We start from the raw sequence: 24082 nt of genomic DNA, 5'->3' as shown, positions 1-24082 counted from the left end.
GCGGCCGACATGAAAATGTCGTTGTCTTTTTGTTTTGGATAAACCATGAATGACTGAAGGTGGAGGGGAGCAGACTTGTTGGGCCGATACGCAGCCTAACAAGGAGCGTCCATCGGGACGAACGCTCTCACCAGAGCATTATCGTAATTAAAACGACTTGATGCCACACATGTTGCTGGTATGCAGACACTTGTGGGTTGCTCTGTGCAGTAACAATTTTGTTTTTTAACAATAAAATCTCACGCATTTTGTAGATTAATTATCTACTCGTGGCTACATACATGCGGAGCTATCTACTGGAAGCTGGATTCATGGGTTTGGTTGCTATGGCGTGTCAGCAATTGGAGCTAGTGGTCAGTAGCAAATATGTGTGGCCTTTTGTAAAATTGTGGGCTCTGTCCGTCGTGCTATTCAAAGGTTACAATCAGCATTCAGCTGGCACAAAAAGATGCTGTACCTAATAAAAATTGGTGCTATTCACGTTTTCAACAAAAAGATGCTGTACCTAATAAAAATTGACATAGCTATCCAGCTGGCACAAATTGACAAAACAAAGTGGAGACGAATAGGTGCGTGTTGCTTGGCATTATCTCGTCCATGTTTAGCAGCCTAACTGAATAACTAAAAATGTTACAATCAGCATACCCGTGCTTGACCGGCGAGGGTAGTCGTCATCTCCTGTGCATATATGGAGCAATACAGAGGATTTGCCTTTTCAGTTTTTCCAGTATTCTCATACTTACAAATTACATAGCAACACAAAGAAGTTGATCGAGAACAAATACTATAAGGCAACCAGGAGGGCTGGTCGTTCTTCAGGAAATCAAGTATGTGATTCGAACCCCATATACATATTGTGTTTCAGCATCCAAATTTCTGATGCGATGACAACTTGTTCATGCTAAAGCTGTGAATCATGTCATGAAAAGGGTAGTTATTTTTCATCTTCCTTTTTTTCTAAAACAAAAGAGAGGGAGAACAGGCAGGAGTTCTATGTTGAATATATTGATATAGGAGGTATGGTAGTTAACAAGAGGCCAAGGCCAAGATAGAGAAAAAAACAGCGCGTCCTTGATGATAAATCCATGCATTTGTTCTTTCGATAAGCCAATGCCATAAGCATAAGTAGTGAAAGATCAAGGACGCGCGATTTTATGTGGTTGTGGCATGGGATTTATCTAAAAAAAACAATTCTCTTCTAAACAGACAACATGCTACAGAGAAATTACTTAGCTACCACAAAATTGAAACTACACAAAAAAGTGGGGAGGAAAGCAAGAAATAAAGGTAACCGTGGATGAACAGAACATATCTTACAATTTTTTTCCTCAAGAACACTCTTTTTTCCACAACAGATGTTCCTGGATTCCAATACGAAAACAGGCAACCAAATTAGCAAACCCAACCATAACCAAGCAAGGTCAACTGCCTAAATGGAAAGCACGCCAGGCACCTAGTGGATGTGAACGTCCATACTCCAAAAAGAAGACTTTGCCTCACCAAGGTTTAACAAGCTTGAGAACGTTCTAGCTGAAGCAACAGCCGAACTACAAGGAAGCTACAGTAGCTACATGCAACTCCAAGCCCTCCAGGCTTCTGGGTGAAGAACTTCCACCACCAGATCCAGGATCAACGAGAACAGGGGTTCGTGGTAGACTTACTTGTCTATGCAGGCGTCGAGTAGTGAGGATGTTTTTCCTTACCGGGATAGAGGCATTAGCTTGAGTTGGCTACACCTTCACACAATCATGCCCAAGGAGCTCTTCAAGCAGCCACTCCTTGGTCTCCAAGCAGCTTGTCATCTCTTGTTGTTGCTTGATGGAATTGGAATGCCACGTCCTCTAGCTCCTTGAATCAGCACCTCTTGAACCGCCTCTTTGAGCTTACCTGCCCAATAAAAAAGAAATGAGCTAGCAGACAAGACACACAATCTCAATAGAAGTCTTTTTTATTGGAATTTGCAAACAGGAGGGGCTACCCCTTACTGAAACTGTGTAAGGAGTAAAAGCACAGTACAAGGTACAGAGGTAAACCACAAGAAAATGTGTAAAGAAAGAAAGAGAATCATGAAAATTACACAAAAGCTCTAGCCTTTGATCAATAGCACGAGAGTAATTTTTCTTTGCTCATGGATAACCAGAGCAAATTCTTGCTTGAAAATCTCTTTGCACATCTGTGATGTGAGCTGAATAGCCTTGAAGATAAAATTATTACAAACTGACCAAATCCCCCATACGGAAGCTTACCAAGGCTGAAGATCAGCAATCATATCAATAATAGGTCGAACTTCAGCCTTTTGTTTCTCCCCTTTCTAATTTTCCCCTATCAATTTAGAAACTGTTTACTCAGGTATCTTAATTACCCATTTATCAGTTGCATTCTTAGCTGTGATATGATCTCCCTAGATTTCAGAAAACTCACTGTGAATGCCAACGTTTTTTATCAAGGCAGTTTCAAAAGGAAAAGATTTTGACTACTTTTGTGTATCCACATCCCCTTTATACGGTGAAGGGTTATGATAAGACATTATTTTTTAAAGATAGATGGAGGAAAGCATTTCCCCACTCTTCACTAGTGAAGTAACCCTCATCCGTGTCGGTTATCGAAGCCCATACTTAAGAATGAGGCACATATAAGTGGTGTATTGGTGCTGGTGCGAAAACCAGGACAGATCTTGAAGTATTTTATGCCGACTGTGGTTGGGTGCCGGTTCGGATAATTACTTTATCCATGCTGCCATTTGTTACAAGACGGTAGTGGCATTAGCACATCACTAACCACATTAATTGTGTGAGGAGTGAGAGCAAAACTTTTCTCAATAAATGTAGACACCAGAACATTAACATGGTTAGAAAACATAAAATCTGAAAAAAAAATGGCACGTGATATTGTGAAGTACGAAACTACAATTTGACACTAAAGGCTTCAAAAGTAGAATAACCAAACAATGCTAAATGCTGTATTAACCTCTATTTATGCTACCTTCAAAGCCGCTAGCATAAAATTCTTCCTTTCAGAAGATGGGGAGTACATACCCCAAATTGCTTCCATATTGAGGCAATGACTGATGCACACCCCTTAATATGTTTACTGCCTTGACATGCAGCATGTTCAATCATAGTAAACTCACAAATTGTTCCATGCTTTGCAGTGTCATCTATGTTTCCTATTCTTCTGTTACTTCTCTTCGCGTATGAGCTCCGAATGGTACCCAGTGCATCAGCAATAGCAGTTAACAAAAACCCTGATGAGGGTATCCTACTGGAAATCAAAGCGAGCCTAAACCAGCAGCATGGAGTCCTGGCTGCATGGAACACGACTACTAAGTTCTGCCACTGGCCAGGTGTCAGTTGCAGCCTTAAGCACAAGGACAGGGTGACAGTTCTAAACCTCACCTCTCAGGGCTTTTCTGGCACAATTACCTCTTCCATTGGCAACCTCACATTCTTAAGAATTCTGGATCTCAGCTCCAACAAATTGCAGGGCGAAATTCCAGTATCAGTTGGCCAGCTGCCTCGGTTGCAGCATCTCAATTTGTCTAACAACATGCTGCAAGGTGAGATAACCACCCAGTTAAAGAATTGCACCAGTCTTGAAAGGATCGAACTTGACTCGAACTTTTTCACGGGAGAAATCCCTGCCTGGCTTGGAGGTTTACCACTCAAGGTCATAAACCTGAGAAAAAACAACTTCACTGGAGTAATTCCAGAATCCCTTGGCAACCTCTCGTCCCTGCAAGAAATATATTTGACCAGGAACGAGCTTGAGGGTACAATACCTGAGGGCTTGGGTGGGCTCAATAATAGTCTCATGTTTTTGGATCTGGGCGAAAACCATTTCTCAGGAAGTCTTCCTAAAACATTCTTTAATATTTCCTCACTTATACTCTTCAGAGTGACCAAGAATGAGTTGCATGGCATGCTTCCCTCAGACTTGGGAGTTCGCCTACCGAATCTCAAGTACCTGCGCCTTGGTATGAACCATTTTACAGGAAGCCTTCCAGCCTCTCTTGCCAATGCAACGGAGATATATTCTCTAGACATCTCCTTTAACAATTTCACCGGAAGTGTGCCTCCTGAGATTGGAAAACTTTGCCCAGACTACATCTCTTTCGACACAAATCAGCTCACGGCGACATCTGCACAAGACTGGAAATTTGTTACATTCCTGACAAACTGCACAAGGCTTCGTATATTTGACGTCCAAGACAACATGCTAGGTGCCATGCTACCAAGCTCTGTTTCAAACCTATCAGCACAACTCCAGGTTCTTTATGTTGGATACAATGAGATTTCTGGAAAGATACCATTTGGCATCAGAAACCTTGTTGGGTTAACTCAGCTGGAGTTATCCAATAACCGATTTACTGGTGTCTTGCCTGAGAGCATTGGAATGCTAAATTCACTGCAAGCTTTGGGATTCGATGGTAACCAGTTGACAGGGTTCTTACCATCCTCGCTCGGGAACTTAACAAAGCTACTACATCTTTACACAAGCCACAACATGTTTGAGGGGGCTCTTCCTACAAGCCTAGGAAGCCTCCAGGACTTAACTGTGGCAACATTCAATAACAATAAGTTCACAGGTCTGTTTCCAACAGTGACCTTAAACATATCATCCCTGTCATTTGCTCTGGATTTGTCGTACAATAATTTCATTGGTCCTCTTCCACCAGAAGTCGGCAGCCTAACAAAACTTGCATACTTGTATATCGCCGGGAACAATTTATCAGGATCAATACCAGATGCTATCAGCAATTGCCAGAGCCTGATAGACCTTCGGTTGGACACTAACTCCTTCAATGGTACCATCCCTGCCTCTATCAGCAAAATGAAAGGTTTGATAATCTTAACTCTGGACAATAATGCACTCTCAGGTCCAATTCCGCAAGAATTGGGTCTCATGGATGGGTTGAAAGGATTGTATCTTTCACGCAACAATTTGTCTGGGAGTATACCAGAAACCTTTGAAAACATGACATCGTTGGATAAACTAGACCTGTCCTTCAACCATCTGGATGGTAAAGTTCCATTGCATGGGGTGTTCAGTAATGTGACTGGGTTTCTATTTGATGGCAATCTTGGGCTCTGTGGTGGTATCCCAGAACTACATTTGCCTCCATGCCTGCAAAATTCCGTGGACGACAGAAAAAGGAAAGTTGCTCCCATTTTCAAAGTAATATTACCAATTGCTGGCATCCTTTTTTGTTTCGGTTTGGTACTTATTTCCATTTCATTAAAGAAGAAACAAAAATCTCAGTCTACATCACTGACAGAGTTACATCTGATGGATGACAAATATCCTAGAGTTTCATATGCTGAATTGCTCCAAGGAACAAATGGATTTGATACTAACAATCTGATTGGCAAAGGAAGGTATGGATCAGTGTATAAGTGCAGCTTGCTACTCAAAAATATGATGACTACAGTTGCTGTGAAGGTTTTTGATCTTCAACAACCTGGCTCTTCCAAAAGCTTCATATCTGAGTGTGAGGCACTTACGAAGATCCGTCATCGTAACTTGATCGGCGTCATAACTTGCTGCTCCAGTTCTGACTCGACCCAGAATGACTTCAAAGCACTTGTGTTTGAGTTTATGCCAAATGGAAGTTTACATAGGTGGTTACATCTAGATGAGCATACATCACAGCAATTGCATGGTCTGACATTGACACAAAGATTGAATATTGCTGTTGATGTTGCTGATGCCCTAGAGTATTTGCACAACAGCTGTGAACCACCAATAGTTCACTGTGACTTGAAGCCAAGCAATATTCTTCTTGATCAGGAATTGGTTGCTCATGTTGGGGATTTCGGCCTTGCAAAAGTTCTTCCTAATCCAGCAAGTGAGCAACAGGTCGACTCAAATAGCACTATGGGTATAAGAGGAACAATTGGATATGTGGCTCCAGGTAACTCGAAGTTTTATCATTAAGTCTGTGTGTTATATCACTATTGTTTGCATATGCAATATAGAATGTGGGGAATCACTATTGTTTCGCTATGCAATGTAGAATATGGAGGTGGTGCTCAAGTTTCTCCATGTGGTGATGTATACAGCTTTGGAATTGTCATCCTCGAGTTGTTTACAGGCCTGACACCTACTGAGGACATGTTCAGAGATGGGTTAACCTTGCAAAAGCATGCTGAGAATGCGTTTCCAGGGATGCTGATGAATATTGTTGATCCCATCCTAGTCTCTGACGAAGAAGCTCATGCATCTACTTCACAGGGTGCAAGAAATGCAATGGAAGATATCAACAAGGTTATGTTATCTATCACAAAACTTGCGCTATCATGTAGCAAACATGCACCAACAGAAAGAATCAGCATGAGGGATGCAGCAGCTGAGATGCGCAGGATAAGGGACACCATCCTATAAGGTAACTAAAAGAAGTTACTATGCAGTGGTATACATTAGGCTCAAGAATGGTTTGCATTATATAGAACATCAGTTTAAATGGCCGCCTTTTCAGCTTTGCAGAAATATTGGCTCCCAATAATAATATTTTCTTGAATGTACGAAAATATATATTTACACCTACAACCAAACCAAAAGCAAACTTGGGGTGCGCTGTATCACCTTGTTAAACTCCAATAGTGTCAATATTCAGTCCAGAGACACAGGCCATGGAGTAAGAATGTATGTGCATTGAAGCATGTGAATCCGACTCTTGTTGGCTTGGTGATTGTATGAATAAGCAGGGAAAATATTGTGGTACTGATGTTATGTGTATGCAATATAAGACGGGTGTTTATTCAGTGATAGCCATTACTCACTGAACTGCAGCGACACTTCAAGAGGAGGCGTCGTGACACCACCATCCCACCTTTGATTCCTTGTATTTGTTGCCCTTCCTCAACTATTTGACAACCTATTATGTTTGCAACCCATTAGTTGATTGAAGATCTCATAATTTTGGTGTAATCGAGTTCTCAAATGGTGAGATTGAGACACCAGATTCAGATGAAAATTCGACTGCCTGAAGAAACAACGAAAATAACAGGGCTCAGCACTGAACATTAGGAAGTACTACACATCATTCAGCCCAACTCTAGCACTCTAATGCCGTCAGATTGCAAGGGCGGAAGAGTTGGTTTACTCGCGCTGGCGCGGCGAAGCTGAAGCGGCTACGGAGGTGGGCCCGGCGGTGGCCTGGCATCTGCGTCGGCAGCGCGGCGCCGCGCGCACGGATGCGGAGCGGACCCGGACCGCGCGAGCAAGCGGTGCGGACTGCTGTTGCGGCGGCGGGCAGCGGAGGGGCAGATGTGCCTGGGCGTAGGCGCGTAGGAGTTCGGCGCGGCGGCGACGAGCGAGCAAGAGGACGGCCGTGGAGTTTGGGGGCTGTGTACGCTCCGTCGGATGAGAATCCAGAATTAGCCGTTGACGTTCCCTGCCTCCGCTTCTGCTTCCTTCCTGCTCGCCTCGCCTTGCTCGGCAAGGACAGCAATTTGATGAGTCAAACAAGTTTAAATTTGACCAAATTATACGAGAAAAAATACTGAGATTTATAATATCAAATAATCATCACTAGATCAATCACATCATATATTTTTATACTAATATTGTTTAGAGATAAGGATGTTAATACTGTTTTCTATAAATTTAGTCAAATTTAGGATTCTTTGACGACTCCTCGAAGTAAGATGTGTGCATTTATTTTGGAACAGATGGAGTGCTTTGATTACCTTGCCAGCAAAGGAAAGGCAGATCGGCCTGTCCACGTGAGCAAGGTTATATCTTGTTTAATAGACGAGGCTGGCTAGGTGAGGCAAGATCAACAAAGCGGCCCCTTGGTTGTTGGTCAACCCAAATCATGCCATCCCAAGCGAGCCAATTTGGCTAGCTCATCTCAGCAAAGAAAATCTTTGCCAAACACAGACCTCTAGGTAAGCTAGCTGATAATCCAAACACGTTGCTCGTTCTGACTTATAGCTTGGCAAGGTAACACAATGTCTCGCAAAGTTGTCAAATATCCCCCAAAGGTTCCAAGTGTTCCCTAGTTGGCCGATGAGAGTGAAGACTTAGCATGTTTAGCCAAGAGGAGGGCTAGGGTGGCGGCTGCCTGTTGGCGGTCCTTAACTCCTATTTCCAACCGCCAACACTCACATAAAAATCCACTCAAATGAACACAAAACTTAGTGATAGAGTTTATAACTAACGAATTCCACGAGTTTTGGTGTTTACACATTTGTAGGAGGGCATTTGTGGAAATACACATAAAGAGGCTAAAAATGTGCAAGAGGACAAAGCACAAATGCCATTCTACACAAGCCCAAAGGAGAGAGGCCCAATCACCAGAAGAATTAGGGCCCATATGAGAGGAGAACATTGACAAACCCAAATCCAAACACCACCAATCAGCGCAAAACCCACACAGGCCCACTCTAGAAGACCAAAGAATAACTCAAGGTGGCCTTGTCAAGGCGGTTAAAACCGCCTCTCTTTGGTCGGTTCTCGGGGTTTGGCCCAAGTTCAACGTACTTGGAGGTCGGTTTGGTGCTTTCGATGAGAGGATGAAGCATTTTCCAAAGAACCCCCTCCTCTCCACCTATAAAATGAGGATCCCTCCTCATTTAACAACACCACCTCAAGGAAAAGAGCACTCCACATTTGAGTAACACTCCAAGGCTTAGGTCCTAGTAGCTATCTAGAGTAGTAAGGGAGAGATGTGATGGAGAGTATGGTGAAGCGTCGGGCTTGTCGGTGTCTCCCCAAACTTTTACCTCGACGAACACCTGTACCTCAATGGGTTATCCTGTTAAGTGAGTGCTCGTGATTCTTATGTTATTAAGTCTTTGTTTAGTTAAGCTTTACTCTTACTTATTTGCGGGTTCGTAGTCTGTTCTTGTAATGGATACTCTAGTAGAGGGCCCTAATAAAGATGGATAACCCTGCGCAATGCTAGAGTAGTAGTCAATAGCATAGACGTGGTGTCTAGGCTAGAGGCTACCTTCGTTTGCCTTGTGCCCCACGGTTGAGGGGTAGGTGGCAGGTGCTGACAGCCCTATCCGTCCCTTGTAATCCCCCACGTTCAGGTTCGACGTAGAGCAGTAGGCCGGTATCGCTTGGCAGACCAGGTGTACGCAAGTGCCCGAAGTAAGCAAGTAGAAGTATAGTTCATCTATCCTTAGACTCTAAAACCATAGGAATCCATCTCATCCTCTTCCAACTCTACCCTAGTGTTGTCCTTGGATGAACTAGCTAGAAGAGTACCTCCGTTCCTTGTGGAAAATATGATACCTTGAATACTTCTAGGTGAAATGCTACAATGGTAGTTCCGTGCGCGTGCGGATTATTTCTGTATGCGTTAAGAAATACCAATAAGCATTTCTTGTGCCGTTGCTAGGAACGGTTGCTATTTTCTTCGACCCTAGTTCATCTTCGTATATGTATCTTTTTCTTTTTATAAAAAAATGTCTTCTTTTATGTTTTCAGTATGAAGCCAACTTCAACTTCGTACCCATCTGCTTCAAAGGGCGAGTTCCCTAAGCCACCACCAAAACCAAAGTTTTCATCTGGCTATGAACTCCACCCTGGCTTAATAGCCATAGTTCGGGCGCAACCCTTCTTAGGGCACGATGATGAAAACCCTTGCAATCACCTGCTAGAGTTTGAGATGTGTTCGTGCCTGAGCATCTCAGGCAAGACACAGGAAACACTAAGGTGGAAATTGTTTCCCTTCTCTCTCACAGGGAAGGCGAAGCAATGGTACACTCACACCATAGAAAGTATGAATGGGGACTGGGATGAACTTAAGGACAATAGGTCCCGTATTGTCTCTCTACCAAGGGCGATCCTCGACTTGGAACAGAATGAGGAGTCAATAGGTGCAGCCTGGGCTAGGTTCTCTGTTTTAATACACGTTGGCCCAGACTTGTCTTTACCCGACAGTATATTATTGTGACTCTTTTGTTTGGGTATTGACATGGAAGCTGACCTATGCCTAGACATGACTGCCAAAGGTAGAGATTTACACACAAAACTATGACGGAACAAGTAGAATTCCTTGAGCACTTCATAGCCAAACACATTTCTTTTGTCATAAGAACCAAACCCCTCCAGGATAAAGTCATGTTGAGTGTTGAGGAGTCCTCATCGGTCGAATCTAAACCTATAGCATCCTTAGATTCAACTCATGAGCCCTCACCCGAACCACAAACTTCGAAGGAAAGAGTAATTCATCCTTCGGAGTTTCCTATCGAATTCAAGGATTTTGGCAATACCTCAAAACTCTTTTGGCATGAAAAGCATACACATCCTCCCGAAGCTTCCTCCAGAGTGGAACCGTTAAAGGAATGGTTAATGAAAGTCAAACGTTCTTCCAAAGCAATTCGGATTTTTTTACCTTCCACGGCCATGCCTTGTTCATTAGGGGGGACTGTTGTAGAAGCCCTGTACAACCCCACAGTCAAGACTAGTATCATGTCAGAATTCCTAGCAAAAAATCTTTTAGGTAACATGCCACTAGTCCCGACAAACAAACTCTTCAAAAGTCCTTCGGGACTCATCTTTGAAAGTTGTGGGATTGCTAGGGCCGTACCAATCACAATAGAGAAAACCGAGGTTCACTTGGACTTCCATATCTATGCCATCCTTGAGTTTGATATTCTCATAGGCACCCTTTTGAAAAATTTACCCGAGAAAAAAATGTTTCAAGGGAGCCTTAATAAAGAGTTTGGGAAAACTGCTTCAGCCACTCCTATCCCTTGCCCAGAAATCCCAATGGCGAAGCATCATCCCAACCTTGACCTGTTCGAGGAGGTGAAATTCATATCCCCATTCGTTTCACCTAAGCTTTCTTGTGAAATGGAACATTCATCATCCTCGCTCGAACTTTAGCAATGTCCCGCTGGCCAACCGCACATTGTTCTCAATAGTGGTCGATATTCAACCGATGTGTCTTTTGAGAACAAAAACTAATGTGCCATGGACATCTTGCTTAGTACCGCATGCACCTATGAGGACTACAACCTCATCCTCATTCTTGTTCACAAACTTTTCAGGAGGATGGTTGTGGATGCTTTTGTTTATCACAAGTATTGCCAATCCCATAGTTGCATTGTGGTACTAACCTTGCAGCTTGAACATTAATGCTAAATGTTTGGTGGTAAAGTTGGGAACTATACCACCATTGATAGCTGCAAGATGAAGTTCCTAAGGTCGAGCTTGTGACCATAAACAAAGCACTGCTGGGAGATACCCCGGATTATCATGAGAAAAATATATATATATTATCATAAAAAAGAGATTATCATGTAAAACAACTTTTTTATTAATAAAAGCAAGAACATGTTGTCAAGTTAGTATGCACCTTCGGGTATTCTTGGTCGCTAACTATTTTAGTTGAGATTGAGAAGAATAGGGGACATACGATGCCTGAAAACATGTGAGCTGCATCGACTACATACCTTGGTGATCTTTGGTGATAGAACACGCTCAAAAAGGAAACCCCGACATTACACACTTGACTTTTACACAAAAAGTCCAAGTGTGGGGGAGGATGGTGAGAGTCTCACCACAAGTTCCATACACACCAAAAGCCATCTTGGTCAAAAAAAATGATGACAACTCTGTCTTGCTGAAAAGAAAAGAGAGAAAAGCTAAAAAAAGGAGAGTAAAAAATATATATCTAAAAAATGGTGCTAAAAAAGAGAAAAATATGTATATGAAAAAAGAGAAGAGAGAGAGAGAGAGAGAGAGGAGGAGGATTCTCCTCCTTTAGACCTTTGCAACCACTAAGGCCCATGGGCCATATACACTAGTTGTATGTGTGTCCTAGCCTTGTGGCTCGACTGAGTTGGAACACATGCAATCAAGCCACAGCTGCAACAGGCTCAAAGCTTCCATCCACATTCACTGCCGGTAAAAACATTTAGTAGGTACAACAATAAGTGTGGGGGAGATCTCTCAAGTACGACGGAAACACATTTGAGATCTCCCACCAACACGTTGCACAAACATCGACTGATCCAACATACAGAAGGATAGGACAAATGGCTCAAGAGAGGATTGGCTAAACTTTTGGTTTAGCCAAACCACCTCTAACTCAGCTCCTTCTCTTCAGCGGTGGTTCATGCAACGCTACCCTCAAACTCTCCAAAAATTTTGAAATTTAAAATTGAACAAATTAAAAATGCAAAGCAAATGTCGCTCCACCTCCATGCATTTTATAAACCACACTTCGTTCAGAATTCCAAAAGTGACATGTCCATAGCATGTTAAGATAGAAGCCTACATAAAGTTTGTTCCATATACATACACTTATGCTTGTGGGAAAATATTTTAATAGGACAATCATGTTGACTAAGTTGTTGTGAGGTGTGATATAGTTCTGACTTAGAAATCCTACCGTTTCTATTCAAAGTACTTGAAGAATTTGTTTTGATAAAAATGTTATAAAACCATAGTATCACATGCTCCTCATTTGGTGAGCAATTCCTACCAAAGCCAAATATAACATCTAGCAAGTTTCAAGCCTTCCACATACGCTACTTGTTATTGTGTTGAGTTTGGTCAAGTCTTGTTGACCCTTGTTAAGAGATTTATCATGCTCCCAAGATCAAGATCACATACACCCACATATACATGTTGCTCCTACACTAGGAGTACGCTAAAACTTGCTTCCATTTAGACCCACCAAAAACTCTGCTCCTACACTAGGAGTAGACAAAAAAAATGTTTGTTAGGTAAATACTCCATGTTCTAAAAGATAGTGATCTCTCTCTAAATATGTGGTTTAGAAGAAGAGACATACACTACAAGAAATATCCACTTCTATGACGAAAATCTTAATGACGATTCTAAAACCATCATAGAAGATCGCTTTTTATGATGATTTTTTTATTTCATCATAGATCAGTGGTGACGATCCCTCAACCCTTCCTATCTATGATGAAATAAGGCATCGTCACAAAAAAACATCATAGAAGAGCATAGGGTTTCATCACAGATCACTCACACGACTTATCTGTGATGATCTCCTTTAATACTGTGACAAATAGGGCTTCGTCATTGAACTAATTACACATCTATGACAAACAATATTTGATCTATAATGAACGGTGCTTCATCATAGATCCACACGATACTTTCTCCATCCGACATGTACCTGTGGGAACTATAGTTACTCATCCGTGACACTTGCAATTCGTCATAAAAGTCTCCGCTCGATCCTTTCTCCATGTGATGTATACCTATGGGACCCTTCTCTATCCGACGTGTACCTATAGGACCTGTAGCTACTCATCCGTGACGCTTGCAATTCATCATAAAAGTCTCCGCTCGGTCCTTTCTCCATCCGACATGTACCTGTGGGATCCTTCAGCATCCGACCTGTGGGACCCGATGGCTTACGTGTCACGTGTACCTATGTGACCGTTCTTCATCTCCATCCGACCTGTGGGACCCGACGGCTTGCGTGTCACTTGATGCTTGCAATTCGTCATAAAAATCTCCGCTCGGTCCTTCTACATCTGACCTATGGAACCCGATGGCTTACATGTCATGTGTACCTATAGGACCTTTCTCCATCTCCATCCGACCTATGGGACCCAACGAATTACGTGTCACTTGTACCATGTGTGCCATCGGGTTTAATTTCTCAAAAAAAGTATGATACCTCTAGACCAAGGATTGGAGCGTCTTTACCATTGTGCTTGATGCCTGGCTATGCTGACATCTCTTTGGAGTCGCTATAGTATCCTATTGGCTGTGTGGATGCCCTATAGGTTGACCTAAATTGGAAATATCCCCTGCAAGTGGAAACAAATTTGTGCCCGCTGGACTTGCGGTGTCGACAATGGCGATGGCAGAGATGGAGGAAGAGGATCCCGGTCTGCTATGGTGGCTCAGGCATCCTTTTGGTGGTGTGGCGGGGCTCTCCCGGTGGAGCATGGTGGCATTGGCATTCGCATGATCAGGTGTGTGCAGCGACAGAGGCGGCTTGCAGTTGAGCCATGCTAGTTCATAGAACAAAGGTATGAGTACCTTCTTCTGTGATTATAGAACTCTATTTTCTGTACACGATAAAGTAAAGACACATAAAGAAAGGCTATTCTGTATGAATTTCAATTGAAATCAATGCTTTTGTCACACAAAAATAGAAAACCAAACGGTCCCATAGTATGATATGAACAAATGCACAGATTAGTGCTCTTGAACACTGTATGCTTTGTTCTAATGCTAGTTTTGCCATTGTCCACCCAATGGTCGAAACTTTAACGGACTTTGCATACTTTTGCTGCAATAGATGGATAGATCCTGGATTCCTAATGGGAGACCATTCTTGTCGACGTTCATCACAGGAGTTGAAGAGTTCATGGATATGGTTAAACAAAAATACCCAGAGCAAAAGATCCCTTGCTCGTGTACACATTGTCTTAACCAAGTGGTTAAAACTTGGCAGGAGGTGAAGGACGACTTACTTAGACACATAATGTCACCCACATACACCACATGGATTCATCATGGGGAAGAGGGAGGAGGTACTAACATTATAGAGCCATTATATGTGCATGGATCTCATCATGAAGGTTGGATTGCGGAGGAGGAGGAGCAGGAGTACCGTGACGATGACATATTATTAGATTTTGATGATTTAGTTCAAAACTTGTTGACATCTGAACAGCAGGCTGGAAGAGTCCCAAAGTTTGAAAGAGTGTTGGATAAGTTGAAGCAATCAGTTTCTTCTAGATGTACCTTCTCAAGATTCTTCTTCCTTGTCAGGTTGTTCTATATCAAGTCCCACTATCGAGTTAGCAACAGCTATTTTGATGCACTATTGGTGTTGCTGTCAAATGCATTCCCTAGTAGTAACGTACCAAAATCATGTGAGGAGGCACGCAAATATATTCGAGAATTGGGACAAGGTTATGAAAGTATCCATGTGTGCAAGAACAACTGTGTGTTGTTTTGGGGTGATCATGAGGAATTATAAGCATGCCCAAAATGCAAAGAGTCTAGATGGGAGGATGCAGATGGTAGCAGGTAGGTTCCTCATAAGGTTTTGAGGCATTTTCCTCTAATACTGAGGTTGTAGAGGATCTTTGCTGCTCGAGGAACAGCAGCGGACGCCGAATGGCACGAGACCAAGCGAGAGAAGAATACCGGTGAAATGAGCCATCCAGCGACGAGGAGGCATGGTGGGACTTTGATAGAAAGCTGCCAACTTTGTAGATGATCCAAGGAACTTGAGGCTTGCCATCGCCATAGATGGTTTCAATCTATTTGGTAACTTTAGCTTGGCATATAGTATGTGGCCTGTTCTTGTAACGCCTCTGAACCTTCCACCATGGGAATGTGTGAACCCATCGAATTGCTTTATGTCTCTACTGATCCCGGGTCCAACCTCTCTAGGAAAGGATTTTGATGTATTCTTGGAGCCTCTTATAGAAGAACTGAAGGAACTATGGAAGGGTGTCAACACTTTTCATGTACTACATCATGATAATAAGAAAGGCTTCACTCTACGCGCTGCCGTGCTTTGGTGCATACACGATTTTCTAGCATTGAGCACCTTGTTAGGCCGAACTGCAAAAGGTTATTATGCATGTATTTATTGTGACAAAAATCCATTGCCAAGGAGCCTAAGAAAGAAGCTAGGATACCTTGGACACTGTCGTTACCTTCCTAGGGATCACCCTTGGAGGAAGAGCTTGGATTTTGATGGAGAAACTGAGGATCGAGATGCGCTGGAAAAGTTCACTTATAGGAGCTCCTTGAGGAACTTGAGAAGGTTAAAGATGTCTGCCTAGGTAAGCACGATGGAAAAAGGAAATAAAAGCGTGGAGAAGAGCCAGTGATTTGTAATCGATAATCTGCTAGGTGGGGGCTACTGTATTGGAAGGACCTATTGCTACCACACAATCTTGATGTCATGCACATTGAGAAGAACATATGTGAAAACATTCTTTGGACATTGTTGAAAGTGGAGGGCAAGACAAAGGACACAACGAACGCTAGGCTAGATTTGCATGATATGAACATAAGGCCTCAATATCACGGCGTGCAGCAAGGCACCTTGCTCAAATTCCCGAAAGCTCACTATGTCATGATGGAAAAACACACAACAGAATTTTGCAAGTTCCTTAAATGTGTCAAGTTTCTAGATGGTTATGCAGCCAACCTAGCAAAATCCATAAGTGCAGATGGTACCAAGGTAGTTGGCAAGCTAATAACACATACTTGCCATGTCCTTCTCTAGAGGATCATACCTGTAGGCTTAAGAGGTTTTGTTCCCAAAGATGTATATGAAGCTGTTTTAGAACTTGGGAACTTCTTCAGGCAACTGTGTAGTAGAACTCTGAGGAACGAAGTCATGGAAAAGCTGAAATAGGACATCCCACTCATCTTATGCAAGCTTGATAAGATTTTTCCACCAACCTTTTTTGATGTTATGGTGCACTTGGTTGTCCATCTACCTGACGAGGCACTTCTTAGAGGGCTCGTATAGTATGGATGGATGTACCCAATAGAACGGCGATTGGGCACATTGGAGAATGTATTAAGGAACAGGGCTAGGCTTGAAGGATCAATTGCGGAGGCTTACTTAGAAAGTGAGACGTTGGCATTTTGGAAGAGGTTCATGGACGATGTTAAAATAAGATATAACCAGGACGACAATATGTCACATGATGGGCCAGCACCTGGTGAGACCTCTATTTTCATGCATGGTGTCAAGCCCATTAGCCAGATTAGGGCAAAGGACATCAAGATAAAGCCGAAATCAATAAGCTAGCTTGGTATGTGCTTAATAACCGCGATGAGGTTGGACCATATGTGAAGTAAGTATGATTTTTTATATGCTAATTTGTTGTTTCATGTATTATGTACAAAATGTTATGAATAATAATGCTTATATGTGCTACAGAATATACAGATAAATTTTAGAGGAACAAGGGGCAAGTGATGATGTTGATAGTAGGCTAGCAGCAGAGTTTTTAGCGTGGTTTAAGTCTCATGTATGTGATTAGCATATTTTAGTTCTGTTAGACCGATCATTGGCAGAATTTTATGACAACTTAGTGGTGACGGTGGTTTCATGTTTGTATGTAGATTGAGGAGCTACGTAGAGAGAAACCAATAAAGGTCAGTCAAGGTTTGTATGCACTATCTTGTGGTCCTAATACCCGAGCCTAGATCTATGGTTCTTATGCGATGTGACTGGAACAATCTAGATGGCACTACAAAGTCTGTAGGCATTGATGATGACAGACATTTTAGATCCGTCAACATTAAATCATTCTGGTACAAGGATGACCCTTTCATTCTCGCGACATAGGCAAGGAAGATTTTTTTTATCTATAGGACACCTCCTTAGGCAAAGATTGGTGTGTCGTGCAGAAGTTTGAACATAGGGATATGTATGATGTGAATGAAATAGAGCCTATAGTGCACCAAGATGATCACTGTTCTAACAACGAGCATGAAGTCCTACTAGGTGATGGTGATCAGTTATGCACGTAGCTAGTCATGATGGAGAAGGCACTATCATTGAAGTCAATTTAGAAGACCTTCTTAGAGATAAGAGGGAAGCAGTTGGCATACTTAAAGGCAGTGAGGATGAAGATGATACTAGAAACTAGTACTGTAGTGACGATAGTAACTGTGGCGGCAGAGATCACATGTCTGGAGGTGACGATGACTTTGTAGGAGATTTCATGTATAATCTTTGGGAAAATATGTATTCTAAAGCTGCACATTGCTTTGGATTTCTGGCTTTGTATTCTGAACATGTTCGGTATGCTCAGTTGTTATAAACTTGTGCTTTAGCGGACACATAGGCTTTGTCCACCGGGGTTAGTATTGCACTATGCAAACTGTATGTTGTGTACATGACTATTTCATTCAACTGCAACTAGTACTTGTTATATGTTCATATACACTGCATAAGCCATTGACATAAAGCATTCCTTTCACATAGCATGCTTCAACCACTACGGCGAGATCATTAATCGATTCGACCAGCATGCCAAGCACGTATACTAATACATGTCTAGTTTACCAAACCGAGGCACAAAGCAACCCTTGCGCTGTTGCCAATAGTGAACTGAATGCAGGAGGAAAGCCCCTGCAGTTATTTCACTCCAAAAACACAGTCACAATAGTCGAGGGGCAGACTGAAGAGTGAAAATGAGTTGCTTTCATAAGCAATTTCTCTTGGTTGGTTTTGTAGAGGCACAGAATCAGCTAGCTAGAGATGGCTACACTTTTTATTATCCGATAAGAGATCAAATGGACAGCGGCAGACTTTCTGGCGTGTGCAGTAAAAAAATGCAACACCTATGCCTCCTCCATTGTGCATTAGATCAAGGAGACACTTGTTCAGATGAACTCCTCATAGCATGGTTCTTGCAAATTCAACAAATTTTATCGAAGACATGAGTTGGGTTCACCACAGATCAAAGCCACTCATGACTACTACCACTATTGGTATGTTTTTTGTTCACCAAACCGAGGCATAAAGGTATCCTTGCGCGGTTGGCAAGAGTTAGAAGTGTCCAGCCTGGTCAGATGGATGATGCTTGGACCATTAAGTGCGCATGAAGATAATGGTAAACGTTACTTTGTGAACCAAAATGTTTGCACAAATGCGCAGTGCCTCGGGTGCCGTCGCACTACCTCAGGAATCACAACCGTATTACACCGGGAAGGCATGTGTGACCAGAGATGCAGGAGTAATGGCATACCCAACCGATGAGATAGCACAACGATACCAAATGTATGGCCATCGGACTTTCTGTCTAGGCGAGACTTATTCAGATGAACTCCTCACGGCATGGTTGTTCCAAGTTCAACAAATTTTATCAGATACATACAAACAAGACGAGTTCAGTTCACCATAGATACATGCATAGTAGAATTTCAACACCTATGGTTACTCTGTTCTACATTTAGGCTAGGCTTGCTCCTCTCAAAGAAACCTTGTGCGGTTGCCGAGAGTGAAGTGACGAGTTTGGTTCAGCACAGATCAAAGCCACTCATGACTACTACTACCACTACTGATACATGTTTGGTTCACTAAACCGAGGCACCAAGCAACCCTTGCATGGTTGGATTGAGATATGTCCGGCCCGTTCATGTTTATAATGTTCAGACCATCACGTGCGCACAAAGATAATGGTAAACGATACTTTATGAACCAAAATGATTGCACAAATGTGCACATTACATGCATAATAAGAGGATATTAGTGCTACTAGATACAAAGATAACGGCAAACCAGACTTCATATATATGTGGATTACAGCAACGATACGAGTTTAGCCTACATAACCATGCCTTCATCTGCCATAATAATTAGAGGAGAGCAGTGCAATCCCACTACTCAAAGTCATCCAACTACTACCTAGACATACTATTTCTAACTATAGATGATTTACATGACTTTAATACAAATTCTAACAGCACCTAGCAGCAAACTAGTCCTAACTACATATGTTGACATGACTTGATACTACTAATGAGGAGTGCCATCCCACACCTCTACGCAAGTCATGCAACAAGGGCACCAATAGGTGCGAACAAAATCCAACGCTCTTGGTTGAAGCCAGCAAACCTCTCCACCACAGCGAACCGGTGTGGCCAGACGATCCCTTCAGGCCATCCAGCCCTGGTTCCATGCTAGGGCGCGATGGCAAGCAACGTTCTTGTTGTTGGTGTAGGTGCCATCTAGGGGGGCATGTGCCTTTGCCGCCAGCACATGCGCCCTGGCATCGGCCTCGATCCAACCATGGGCCTTACGGTTGGGGCAGACGGGGCACACAAGGCTGCCATACGGGCTGACGCGCAATAACATATTTGGGCCTAGGAGAACAAGCATTGTGTAGCCATGTAGATGATTATCCTCCATGTCCGTCATGACGTAGCCCGGAGAGCCATCGGGCTTGAACTCAGCCTCGGCCAAGATGTCGGCCATGGCCTCGTCGTCGGCCTCATCAAATGGCGAGGGGGGCCACGATGGTGCAGGTGACCCACCAACGTAGGGAGCAGATCCAGCGATGGTGAGTGGACCCGGTGATAGTGAGCGGGACCACACCGGGGCCGGCGGTGGTGAGCGAACCACCAGTGCCGGTGGTGTCAGCATCGTCACCGAGGGCGATGGGGACAGCAGCAGCCTAGAAGATGGCGTGAGTGTCAGCGATGGGAATGCCGATCTACGGGGACTGGACGTCGCCGCCACCTCCATTGATACCAACCCAGGGTGCGCCATCTGCCCTACCTCTATCGAACCATTGGAGGAAGCAGGGACTGCAGTGTAGCACCCGGTTTTAAGAACAAAACCACAGACAGACCATATGTGAGCCTAGGAAGTCAAATCTCATATATAGCTACAAATAAGGATAATATCGGAAGACAATGCTCAATATATAACATACTTAGTATAAAGGATATAACCTTAGATAATAAACAGCGGAAAGACAACTTCGATCTTTGGGTGAAGACTCCAATTCCACGAGGACAACTGACTGGTTGATCACAAGCCTAAGTTCTTCATACTCTAGCAATCTGGTACCCATCTGGGATTTTTCCAAAGATTTAAAAAGTAAAGCAAGTGTAAGTACATGTCGTACTCAACAAATATAACATGGGGTTCATGAGGCTCAAAAGGCTAACACTGGTTTAACTGTGATTAGCTTTTAATGAGTCATCTTTTAGCAATTGGGTGGCAACAAGTTTATTCACAACCCATAAACACATGATCAGGTAAACATGAATAACGAATAGCATAAATAGTAATCATTAGTGATCATCTTTATCGTTAGTATCATCAGTGTTCATCATCTATTCTATAAATGTTCCAAGGCTGCTCGTGACCATCAGTATGGCTAATATACTAGTTTTACACTCTGCAGAGGTTGTACACTTTCACTGTGAGTCATGATTTACCCTTTTGCCCGAGGTAGCTAATCTCTTGACCCACTTCCAAGGAAGGTCGGCAGGGCTCACTATGAAGCCTTTCAAAGGTTCATCTAACAAGTTAGGGCCGTTAGATTCACTCGGCAAACAGATATAGGAACCCCCCTTCCCAATGGTACAATGACACGTAGCCTATACACAAGGGGACAAAGGTTGTCCTATACCCGATTCGGCAAGCCATTCTTATGCCAATAAAGGTAACCACTAATAAGCTAGAAAAGGTCCTCATACTGAGCTAAAGCTAGAGCCATGTAGCCTCATAGCTGTACTGTAAGTCCCGGATGATCACTTACAGATAAGTCCTTAGGGAGAGGAATCTAGAGCACCATAAAAACATCCCAATGCTCTAGCCCCCTGGTTCCATGTTGCTAAAAAGCATCTTTTAGTGTTTATTGCATATTCCATTAGTCAAGTTATAAGATCATGGTTGTAGTTGAGCACTAGCATCATACTACCCAATGGAATACCCCATAGGTATCAAGGTACAAGTTTAAAAGACTAGGATATCCTTAGTGGTAATCAAGGTAGGCACATGCAGTATGAATTAAATGATTAAAGTGAATAGGACAACAAGGAAGATCCCATGGTATACTTGCCTTAAACTTAGATCCTTCTTCTAGTCCAAACCTTCAAAGGTGTGCTTCTAGATTCACCACGTATATCTCACCGTCTAGACATGATCATAAAGCACCACACAAGCATTCGAACAAACATGCATAGCATTCAAACATAATTATATTAGAACAATACACCAATTAGTGAAAAAAGAATTTGAAATCAAATCTACGCGTTGCTACGATCACACAGACGCAAAAACACGCTAATCGGAGCTATGGTGAAAAAGATACATCTACCGATAGATTTGCTTTATACATGGAAAAAAACTATAGGCTTCAGTTATTTTAATTATAAAACATATATAAGAATATCTAAATTGTTTTAAGCCAAATTATATTTGTATTAGAAAACCAACATAAGATTAATCTTATTTTATTTACAAAAGACAGAGGTGAAAAGCCCTAATTGCTTTCGATTGAAAACTAATTACATATAGATTAATCAGATTACTATTTTATTCAAAAGCATTAAACATGTTAAACAATGTCACTAATACGTAGATTACGTCGTTACGAATCTAACGCAACTTGAACGGGTCAAATCGAAGTTAAAACGGAGAAGATATGGCTAAAACAATATCAGTGTCACTTCTGTAAATAGCTGGAAATTCATTTTTGAATTTAAATTAATATATTAGAATTTAAACTAAGCTAGGGACTGTGGGCGTGATAATGAAAAAGGGCAAGGGCTCTTTAGAAAAAAAGGTAGGGACGACGGGTTCAAATATCTAAAATCATAGGGACTCTTTAGCCAAATAGCAGGCGAATCGGTATCTTCTAATCTATGCTGTTGATCTCAGATCGGGCGACCAAGAAAGAAAGGAGGGAGATGGGGTCGCCGGAGCAGCGCTCCTATGGTGGCGCCATGGCCGAAGGCGCTCGGCTCCTTGCCGACAATCGTCGATGCGATGATTAAGGCCATCATTGGACATGGGAAGACCACGGGGAGAGAGAGGACGGCTAGATGAAGTCACCTAGATAGGGCTTAGCGACGTGGAGTGGATGGAGGCGGCACATGGCTCAGTGGCGGTGGCTAGGGTTTGGAGCGCGGTGACTCGGGTAGAGGTGATGCGGCTTACTTTAGAGCTTGGTAGGGAGACGGTGAGGTGCGAGGTCAGTATTTATGGGGCCGGTGGGGTGGCGCGCACGTCAAATTAGGCGACGTCGAGGCGGCAGCGAACTCTCGGCCGGAGAGAGTTTGGGAAGAAGACAATTCGAGGTAAGGGAAGGCGCTGACATGTGGACCCATCTTGTTAGCGACAGAAGAGAGAGAAGAGGGCGGCCTGCGCGATTGGTTTGCTGGGCCAAGAGGGAGCTAGGCCTGCTGCGGCTGGGCTTTTGTGGGAGGAAGAAAGGGAGCAGGCCAGCGACTAGAGGACAGAGGGAGGAGGGAGCAGGCCAGCTGGCTGGTTGGGTTGCAGCCCGAGAGAGAGAGGGAAGGAAAAATTCCTTTTCTTTTATTTCAAAACCTATTTCTAAACCATTTTAAAAGCAATTTGAATCATTTTGAATTTTAGACCAAAACCACTCATCATACTAAATCAAATGCTCCAGCATGTATGCACAATAATATTGCTACACCCTATGATCAATTTTAATTTAATAAAAATTGTTATCTTTCCTATGTTTCATGAGCACAATAATTCAAAATTAGATCTTTTTGTTCTATTTCAAAAGAATCAAATTTTAGGGTGTTACAATTCTACCCCCCTTAAGATGAATCTCATCCTCAAGATTCAGAAGATGGTGATAAAAGAGATACAGATTCTCCGCCTTTGGATTCTTCTCTACTTTGCATACCTCTTAACCATACTCCAAGTGTCTTGCCAAACTGATACCAAGATTTTGACAGATACTCCAACAATACTCAAGTAACTCCAATCACTAGGCCACCTTTCCTTTTTAGTCCATACTTATTAGACCTCTTCCTTCATATGATCACCTTCCAATGGAGCCTTTTCACTTTCTTGGTCCAAAGTAAGCTCTATCACTAACTTTAGAACTTTAATGACAATATATGCTCAGGTTAAGCTGCTCAACCCTCAAGCACAATTCTAAGTACATGGTGTCGTCCCAATCTTCTTATCACAATTCTTCATTGCTAACGGCATCAGCTGCGACTTTTACTTCTCCAGGTGATAGCACTTTTCCAATTTATAATTCTTGATTGCTCCAATCCAACTACAATGTCTCAAATTTTGATCCAATCTTTAGTGACATATACTTCACACGCATGTCCTTGTAGATGCCATGCTTAGGTCCAAGGAAGTAGCATCTCCACATCACGGGTCGGGTAGTCCAACTCATGCCTCTTTAGTTGACTTGATGCATGAGCCACTATTTTTCTCGCATAGAGCACATCCCCAAACCTTAATGAGATGCTTCACAAAAGATAGAGAAACTCTAGTTCTGATCTGGCATAGCTAACATACAGGTTCTACTTCAACCTCTTCTTCATCTCCTTCAAAACTTACCTGAGGTTTCTTGATCCAAACGAATTTAGTATTATTCCCCACTACCATTATAACCATCTTCTAATGATATTC

The 24082-nt window shown here is 42.7% G+C and overlaps 1 protein-coding gene and 1 long non-coding RNA gene across 3 annotated transcripts; one reads left to right on the top strand and one right to left on the bottom strand.

The window, feature by feature from the left end:
* The first annotated feature begins 565 nt into the window (after positions 1–565).
* LOC136485045 (probable LRR receptor-like serine/threonine-protein kinase At3g47570) lies at positions 566–6720 on the top strand. 2 transcript variants are annotated; one of them, XM_066481991.1, is made up of 4 exons: positions 566–827; positions 3152–4585; positions 4676–5911; positions 6014–6720. In XM_066481991.1, coding segments are annotated over exons 1-4 (3039 nt in total). In that variant the 5' UTR covers positions 566–826; the 3' UTR covers positions 6382–6720. The 2 variants fall into 2 exon arrangements, with proteins under 2 accessions (XP_066338088.1, XP_066338087.1); XM_066481990.1 differs by having other exon boundaries at positions 3152–5911; positions 6014–6382; positions 6476–6720.
* Positions 1283–7368, bottom strand: LOC136485046 (uncharacterized). The gene is made up of 3 exons (XR_010766306.1): positions 7103–7368; positions 6780–6874; positions 1283–1887 (listed from the first exon to the last, which is right to left on the bottom strand). It is a non-coding gene; the product is annotated as an uncharacterized lncRNA (long non-coding RNA).
* Positions 7369–24082: the final 16714 nt, after the last annotated feature.

This window comes from Miscanthus floridulus, chromosome 10 (genome assembly GCF_019320115.1).
Source record: "Miscanthus floridulus cultivar M001 chromosome 10, ASM1932011v1, whole genome shotgun sequence".
In the NCBI taxonomy this organism is placed as follows: domain Eukaryota; kingdom Viridiplantae; phylum Streptophyta; class Magnoliopsida; order Poales; family Poaceae; genus Miscanthus; species Miscanthus floridulus.
This window is presented reverse-complemented; position numbering and strand designations above follow the sequence as displayed.

Coding starts and splice junctions, on each gene's coding strand:
- LOC136485045 (XM_066481990.1), top strand. Junction 5,912..6,013: donor AATTGGATATGTGGCTCCAG/GTAACTCGAAGT, acceptor TATGCAATGTAG/AATATGGAGGTGGTGCTCAA.